Source organism: Nomascus leucogenys, chromosome 18 (assembly GCF_006542625.1).
Source record: "Nomascus leucogenys isolate Asia chromosome 18, Asia_NLE_v1, whole genome shotgun sequence".
In the NCBI taxonomy this organism is placed as follows: Eukaryota; Metazoa; Chordata; class Mammalia; order Primates; family Hylobatidae; genus Nomascus; species Nomascus leucogenys.
Genome location: NC_044398.1, coordinates 18,608,560 through 18,617,693, shown reverse-complemented (window position 1 = coordinate 18,617,693; position 9,134 = coordinate 18,608,560). Strand labels below are relative to the sequence as shown.

Below are 9,134 nucleotides of genomic sequence, written 5' to 3'. Positions count from 1 at the left end.
ATTATTCTCTCATTAAAGTTGGTAAGTTTGTAGCATATTATGAACTGAGTGGGCTATTAGGAGGTCATGTATCAGTGAATTCAATGATCATACTATGAACAAACGCAGATTTAAAACCCAATTTAAGTGTTATAAGAGAGGTATAAGAAAAGGTGATCATTACAGTAAAACATAATAGAGGGGTAGAAATAATGTTAGATGACCAGTTTTATGAGAGAAAATGTCATTTCAAACAAATTTATTTCCTTGCTTCATGAGAAAGAGCATTCTAAAAGCAGTGTAGCCAGCATACAATCACAATGCTGCAGAACATTGAATACGCTTTTAAAAAAATCACAGGGCAGAGAATGGGATGGTAAATTGTTAAAATCAGGAAAGAGAGTCCAACAAAGTAGGAATCCAATTTGGTTCCCACAGTGGGGTAATCAGCTTAAGAAGTCCATTCATGATGTTAACTACAACAATGGAATGGCAACATTTCAGTTGATACTAGATATTTTCAAATATTTGTTTTGGTAAACTGCAACAAGCGTCACAAATCCCAATAGTTCCAAAAATTAACATTGATGTTTCAAGTTTAGATTGTTAAGAAACCTATTGAGAGAGATCAATTTGAATTACTGCATACGTTACCATGGATTATACTGAAGATAATTTGCTACTTCTTTTAAAAATATTTCTGAGGGTAGTTTTTATTCTTCAAGTTTACTATGTCATAGGTGGTGATCCAAAGAAAAATAAAAGTGATACTTAGATTTTGCAGGCATTCAATAAGTGTAGACTTGAAGAATGAGTAGATGAGTGGATGCATAAAGAGCCATAAAACTTTATCCATTAAATCTGGTGAAGAAATAATTTCTAGTGGGAGCTAAGGCCTAAAATCTAAAACATAATCTCACAAGGGTGTATTCCTGATAGTCTAATACTAGTAAATATCTTGTTGAAGCAGCTGAAGCAATAAACAATCACTTATTTATATACTTATATGTATATAAGAAACCTTAGGCTCACAAAAATATACATGTCTTAAAACGGAAATCTAAGGCACACAAAATACTAAAACAAGTCAATGAATTACCCTATTTTACATATTCAACAAGCAGAAATCTACTTGTACACGATGGTCTATCACTGGACATTTTGTTATTTACAATCCCTTCATATTCCTTTACTTGGATTAGTCAAAAGCTCAAAACAGATACTTTGCACCATATATTATTTTAATAAGTTACAATGAGTTTTTCTTTAGAGAGCCTGCTGGAACTGTTTGCTTTTGCACCAAAATTGTAAGTGTTAGCGGTTGTGGGCTTCCTATGGCATTTCCAAGGGAGAAGCACCATTAGGTTTTCCATACTCCCAAGGAATCTGACACTTTGAATGTTATAGCACCTCTGCATTTTAACAGAATCAAGTATTTCACTGAAAATTCTCCTTGTTCGAAACATGTTGTTTGGGTAATCCTTTTTGTTTTGCAATAAAATGAGTCAATAAAATAATAGGAAGAAAATGGGAAGACTAAAATAAACTTAAAGCCTATTTTCCTGTTACCTAGAACATAGGCAATTATCAGAAAAGATGAGTTATCATTTTCCCAAATCTAGTATGCTAAGATAAACAAATGAATTAGCTCTTAATGGACAAAGCCATGTTTATAGTACCATTCCTCTTGTTTTTGACTTGGGGTTGGGGAGGCATGTGATGATAGTAGGGAATTTGTTTTCAAAATATTTCAACAAGAATTTTTTTTTTTCTAATTCTGTATCAGACTTCAGTACAAATGTCTGTCTACTTAGTTTTTGTATTTTATCACCTTGAAACATTAGAAGCATTTGACTCTTCTGAAACCTATCCTGTCCCCTCATCTCCTTTTGGAAACACCTCTCATGGATTATACTGAGAAAGGTGGGATGAAACTAAATTGAGGTTGTTCAATAAGAAGAGACCACTCTTACCTAGTTCCAAAGAGAATGTTAATCAATATTGGTGATATGCTTCCTAATTCCAATTTTAAGATAATTAACAACTTCTCATTATCTAACTATTTTATATACTGCAAGTTGCTAATACTTGAATGTGAGAGGACACAGTAAAAGAACACAAACCATATACATGATTAGAATACATACTGCAGTTAACAAGATGGAACTCTACACAGCAAGGATAAATGATTTCTCTTGTATGCAAATATGCACAAACAATAGACAATAGGATTTTTATACTATATTATTTCAAGTTACTTTAAAAAATAGAAAGTGCTTTTAAAATATGTATTTACAATTTATGAACAGCCTCCAACCATTACTAACAACAATGATTTATTTTACACAGGAGAAATATTTTAAGAGAGAAAACATTTCATAAGCTTATTTCAAAGGAATATGCCAATTTTCTAGCAATGATTGGAAGATGTTGGAACAATGGCACCATGAAATAATAATTCAGCTTATTTTTAACTGTGTGGATGTGGTTAAGCACCAGAAGCTGTGTAGAGTTAACACTGTGTGTCTTGATTTTACATCATAGAACATGAACCTGTTAAAATCCTCTAAAAATGACTCGTTTCATAGTAAACAGACTTAATTTAAAGCACCAAACTGAGTGATTCTATCAAGGTTAATGCCTAACTGAAACATTTCTTTATGTATTTAAAACTATAAAACTTTTATTTTTGCTTAAAATGTGCACCTTCTACCAATTGTCAAAATATAGTCACAGTTAAGAATACCCACCCCGTTTTGTTATCATTATTATTTTTTTACCTCAGACTTGAAATGGGTGAGATGAAGATAGTAAACGACAACATGACTTTCTTTTAACAGCACCTTGAAAAAATACACTGCACTAGCAAAGGCATTAAGAGGGGGAGAAAAGCCTTCAGACCCAATGGTTATAGGGCCCCGCAACATGTGTGAGAGCATAAGGGGACACGGTGACAACATTGTCATGGGTTAATGTTAATGCTTTATGGGAAGGAATTTGGTTCAATTCATTTACTTCAGAGGACTGTTCTGGACCTTCATTAGCTGCCTGGTCTTTTTGCTCTGAGGCCTTCATTTTCTTATTCTTAGCTTCTTTAGCCTCAAACTTAATCTTGTTTAGTTCAAAACCGTGTTGGGGCTTATTCAGGTTTTTGTGCTGGTAAAAGACAAGGGAGAGGCGGGTTGGATGATTACGGTTGGGGTGCTCAACAGGAGTGGTAGCGTGCAGCTCTCGCCGGGCACACTCAATCAAAACCGAGCCGTGAGCAGGTGCGATGGCCACCCCACCAATATTTGCATCCAAAAAGATGTGCTCACTGTCTGACCAATACTCATCAATGTGGGGCAGTTTCTCCTCAGCAGGTGACAGGGGGTCATCAGATAGGGGTTCGTCTGATGGAGGCTCATCTGCTTCAGAATGCTGCTCATCTTCTTCCATTGGAGAAGAGGCAAGGTCTTGAGGAGAGGTGAGGAAGGAGGGCTGGTGGTTTGGCTGATGAGACGTTAGCGGCTCAGTCACACCAGTGGGAGGCTCAGAATTAACGAGGGGCTCCGTCACAGGAGCAGACAGGGTGGGGAGAGGAGCAACTTCACCAAGCTGTGAAATGCCAGGGCCATCAGCAGCAGCTGCATTGGCACCACTGAGTCTTCCCGAAGGCATCGTACAGTGGGGAGTGCTGCTTCTTTCTGAAAACCCGCATGAGGCTGTTGCGTCATTCTTCAGTGGAGCTGGTGTGGCTGAAGCAGTCTTCGGGGACCAGGAGAAGCCTGGAGATGCCTCTTTCACTGGGTGAGGAGCGGATGGCATCAGCGAATAAGTTTTAGTGTTGTCTGAACTTTTTAAGATAAAATGGGGTTCGGTTTCACTTTTTACTTCGGGTTGCACAGTCTCAGATTTACTCCCTAAACAAGGACACCAAATGTGAAGAAAAATACGAATTACTTTTGGTAGGGGTTGTCTTTTAAAAAGTATTTTCAAAGACAAGTACAAAGAATTATATAAGAAAACGCTGATGTTGCATTGGTTGGTTTTGTTCTGTTCATTTCAAATCACAAACACGAATTAAAAATTTTATGTAGTTTTGTATACTTTTTCATCTAATAATTTGTTTTTTTTTTTTTTTGGAGACGGAGTCTCGCTCTGTCCCCCAGGCTGGAGTGCAGTGGCACGATCTCGGCTCATGCCATTCTCCTGCCTCAGCCTCCTGAGTAGCTGGGACTACAGGCGCCTGCCACCGCGCCCAGCTAATTTTTTGTATTTTTTAGTAGAGACGGGGTTTCACCGTGTTAGCCAGGATGGTCTCGACCTCCTGACCTCGTGATCCGCCCGCCTCGGCCTCCCACAGTGCTGGGATTACAGCCTTGAGCCACTGCGCCCGGCCTTAATTTTCTTTAAAGAACTCTTCCTTTGGGAAAGAGACATAAATAAGTGCAAAAATCTAGCCAAAAGGATGGCTGTTCATTGTTTGAAATAGTAAAATATTAGAATTGACCTAATTAGGTAGGAAGTAAATAATACAACTAAATGTTGTAATATTGTGCAGGTATTGTAATACAATGACATAGAGCAATATTTAACTATTCAAAGAGATATTTAGATACGTTTTAGGCATTGTATGACCCTATATTTTAAAAAGTAAAAACAAGTAATAGTTTATAAATATTTTCAGGTAACAAAAGCATCTTAACTGGCAAAGTCCAAGGTTAGGCAGAGGCAAGTCAAGCAAAACATTGTAGTTGAACATAAATCTTTGTAACCCTCAAAAGCAACAGTATTTCAGCTTAGTTTCCTTCTCATTAAGGAAGTAGATCATTACTCTCAAGATGTCAACTGTGGGTTATTTGCTCTGACACATCCACACAAATCTCACATCCAGTGGGAACATTTTCCTTGAGGACATTCTCCCTGTTATGAAGTTCTTTTTTTTTTTTTTTGAGATGGAGTCTCGCTCTGTCGCCCAGGCTGGAGTGCAGTGGTGCGATCCTGGCTTACTGCAATTTCTGCCTCCCAGGTTCAAGCGATTCCCCTGCCTCAGCCTCCCGAGTAGCTGGGACTACAAGCGCACATCACCGCCACACCTGGCTAATTTTTTGTATTTTAGTAGAGATGGGGTTTCACCATGTTGGCCAGGATGGTCTCAATCTCCACCACGCCTGGCTAATTTTTTGTATTTTAGTAGAGACGGGGTTTCACCATGTTGACCAGGATGGTCTTGAACTCCTGACCTCGTGATCCACCCGCCTCTGCCTCCCAAAGTGATGGGATTATAGGCATGAGCCACCACGCCTAGCCCCTGTTGTGAACTTCTAAAAAACTATTTGGAAGTGCAAAACCAGCAAATCTTAGGACCAAGAAAAGGTAAAGCAGCCATGTTTTAAAATAATTAAAAATATAATAAATTGATAATATAATAAACAATGATCAATTTCAGAAGCTCTGCAGTTCTCCTCTCAGATGCTACAACCTGGAGCCTTGAGAGTTCTCATTTCTAAAGATAACACATATATAAGACCCAGAAATGGTACATCAGGAAACATCTACCGTTATCAATGGCACTATTATTATAGAGGTTAAGTTGTCCACAGAAGGTAAATGATGGGAAGGAAAGACTAAATGACCAAGGGGTAGAATTACAAAAGAAAAGGACATTATGGCCCAAGTATTGTACATTATGCTTATAAATATCTGGGAATATAATTTCTTCTCAGTATTTCTCTGTATTACATTTCTTTCAGCATTATATAAATGCCTGCACTGCCAACTCTGCTCATGTATTATAAAAACAAATAAACAACTTCTCATAAATGTAAAAATGAAAGACGCTAAGGCATACATTATAATGTTAATTTTGAATGTCAGTATGAATTCATGATTTTTTTTTCCTTCTATAGGCTCATCAAAGAAACAGCTGATTTTAAATATGGGGCAGAATTATATAGATAAGCCTGGAACAACTTGTTATAGAAGTTAAGAAAGTAGGCCGGGCGCGGTGGCTCACACCTGTAATCCCAGCACTTTGGGAGGCTGAGGCGAGCAGATCACGAGGTCAGGAGATCGAAATCATACTGGCTAACACGGTGAAACCCCGTCTCTACTAAAAATATAAAAAAAAATTAGGCGGGTGTGGTGGCGGGCGCCTGTAATCCCAGCTACTCAGGAGTTTGAGGCAGGAGAATGGCGTGAACCCAGGAGGTGCAACTTGCAGTGAGCCAAGATCGCGCCACTGCACTCCAGCCTGGGAGACAGAGCTAGACTCCGTCTCAAAAAAAAAAAAAAAAAAAAAAGAAAAGAAAAGGAAAAAAAGCTATCAAAGACAATTGAGGTTGTGACAAAAGAACTGAAAAGCCGGCCGGGCGTGGTGGCTCTCACCACTTTATGAGGCCAAGGCGGGTGGATCACTTGAGGTCAGGAGTTTCAGACCAGTCTGGCCAACATGGGGAAACCCTGTCTCAACTAAAAATACAAAAATTTGCTGGGTGTGGTGGCGGGCACCTGTAATCCCAGCAACTCAGGAGGCTGAGGCAGGAGAATCGCTTGAATCAAGGAGGTGGAGGTTACAGTGAGCCGAGATGGTGCCATTGTACTCTAGCCTGGGTGACAGAGTGAGACTCCATCGCAAAATATCTATTAGGTGAAAAGCTGATTAAGAGCCAGGTGTGGTGCACGCCTATAGTTCTAGCTACTAGAGAGGTTTCCATGGGATCCCAGAGTTTAAGGCAGCAGCGTGCTATGATTGTGTCTGTGAATAGCCATTGTTCTCCAGCTTTGGCAACATAGCAAGACTCTGTCTTTAAAAAAAACCCAAAATCCAAAACCCAAAACCAAAACTAACGAGACTTTATAATCAACAAATCAAGCCAGGTGTGATGGCTCATGCCTGTAATTACACCAATTTGGGAGGACCATTTGAGTTCAGGAGTTCCAGATCAGCCTGGGAAACAGGTGAAACCCCATCTCTATAAAAAAATACAATAATTAGCTAGGCACAGTGGCACACACACTACAGTCTCAGCTACTTGGGAGGGTGAGGTGGGAGGACTGCTTGAGCCTGGAAGGTTGAGGCTGTGGTGAGCCATGACCATGCCACTGCATGCACTCCAGCCTGGGCAAAAGAGCTAGATCTTGTCTCCACAAACAAAGACAAAATAACAAAAAAAACAAAACAAAAACAACAATGACAACCCACAATACCACTGTTGAAAGTGGTGTTTAGTAATATTTATTTAATTATTGCTTAAATTGATGGTAAAGGTGACCAAGGAAGGCATCCCGAAAGCCATGTCTCTTATTTATGCCAAGAACAATGAGTAGGGCTTCAAATTAGATGGGGAAATTCATAGGAACAATGATAAGAACATGTTAAAATTAGCTGGGCACAGTGGTGTGTGCCTGTAGTTCCAGCTACTCTGGAGGAGGCTGAGGTGGGATTATTGCTTAAGCCAAGGCGTTCCAAGCCAGCCTGGGCAATAAAGTGAGACCCCCTCCCCATGCCATTAAAAAAAAGAATATGTTAAAGTATAAAAAAGGATAAGTAGGCCAGGCGCGGTGGCTCATGCCTGTAATCCCAGCACTTTGGGAGGCCAAGGGGGGCGGATCACGAGGTCAGGAGATCAAGACCACTCTGGCTAACATGGTGAAACCCTGTCTCTACTAAAAAATACAAAAAATTAGCCAGGCATGGTGGCGGGCGCCTGTAGTCCCAGCTACTCGGGAGGCTGAGGCAGGAGAATGTCATGAACCCGGGAGGCAGAGCTTGCAGTGTGCCGAGATAGCGCCACTGCACTCCAGCCTGGGCGACAGACAGAGAGACCCCATCTCAAAAAAAATAATAATAATAACAAAAGGGCAGGTGTGGTGGCTCACGCCTGTAATCCCAGCACTTTGGGAGGCCAAGGGGGGGAAGATCACAAGGTGAGGAGATCGAGACCATCCTGCCTAACACGGTGAAACTCCATCTCTACTAAAAATACAAAAAATTAGCCGGGCGTCGTGGCGGGCGCCTGTGGTCCCAGTTATGCAGGAGGCTGAGGCAGGAGAATGGTGTGAACCCAGAAGGCAGAGCTTGCAGTGAGCCAAGATTGCGCCACTGCACTCCAGCCTAGGCGACAGGGCAAGACTCCCTCTCAAAAAAAAAAAAAAAGATAAGTCGAAAAAATTACCAAGAAATACTGATGGGTCACTTTTTTGTTGACTTTTGGTTCTGGCATATGTAAAAATATATTCAGTGTCTTAGTTTTAACTCTAAACAAACAAGGCAAGGCAAAGTCCAAACACTTCTATCCATCAAAGTTGTGCAGAGATTAGCAGGTTCCACAGGGCTCACCTAAGGTTGGCAGTGATGAAGCCTTACTGTTGTTTGCTGTTGTTGAGTTATTCTTCCGCTTGATTCGGGGAATAGGTTTCTTCTCCACTGCCCTTATCTTATGTGCAAGAACCTCCGTCATCATCGCAGCCCTCTTCTTTCCAGAACGGGGAACAGGCTGAGTGAAACACGTTCTTTTTTTGCGGCGGGGTGCCAGGACCTCGATGGCCCCAGATTTGATCTTGGCTTCCATTCCTTCCTTGGAGCCAAACTCATCTGTGTCTGAAAGCTTATAAAGAGGTAGCACATGGAGCTGCTCATCTTGAGGAATAACACCCAAAGAGCGGTTATCTTCTCGAGTTAAAGTACAAACCTGATAGGGAGAAAAACATGAATTGGGAAAGATATACGGGTCATGCACATTCATTGTGGCTATTCCTACCTTCGTGTTGTTGTCTTTGGGGAAGAGATTTGTATTCCCATTTTATTTTCAATTGGTTGCTGATGGTATATTATTATTTTATATCAAGCCACCCAACTCTGTTCAATCATAGTAACTTCCCAGTTGTTTGTAGGCAGACCAGAATAATAGTTAATTTTCTAAGTAAATATAATGTCATAAAATACTTATCTATTTTTGATATTAAACATTCTTGTTACATTTCATCTTACTTCATTGCCTAAATTAAGGAATGGCTATTGAATTGTGTTTATTGTGTTTATATTAAGTATAACTTATTAGGAAGATATGATTTTAGCTCACATAGCACCATATTTCTGATATTTCAAGAATGTCACATTCCTTGGATAGCGGGGACATAACTGATTTCTCTTTCCAGAAAGACTTATATGC

At 40.0% G+C, this 9,134-nt stretch overlaps 1 protein-coding gene across 1 annotated transcript in view; it reads right to left on the bottom strand.

Annotated features, from left to right (window-relative positions):
• Positions 1 to 206: 206 nt before the first annotated feature.
• Positions 207 to 9,134, bottom strand: part of TET1 (tet methylcytosine dioxygenase 1) — a 140,026-nt gene continuing 131,098 nt past the window's right edge. The window contains exons 11-12 of the mRNA XM_012497024.2: positions 8,303 to 8,654; positions 207 to 3,881 (exon numbers count right to left, since the gene is read on the bottom strand). Coding sequence (XP_012352478.1) covers positions 2,875 to 3,881; positions 8,303 to 8,654 — 1,359 coding nt within the window. The 3' untranslated portion in view covers positions 207 to 2,874. The remainder of the gene's footprint in view (positions 3,882 to 8,302; positions 8,655 to 9,134) is intronic.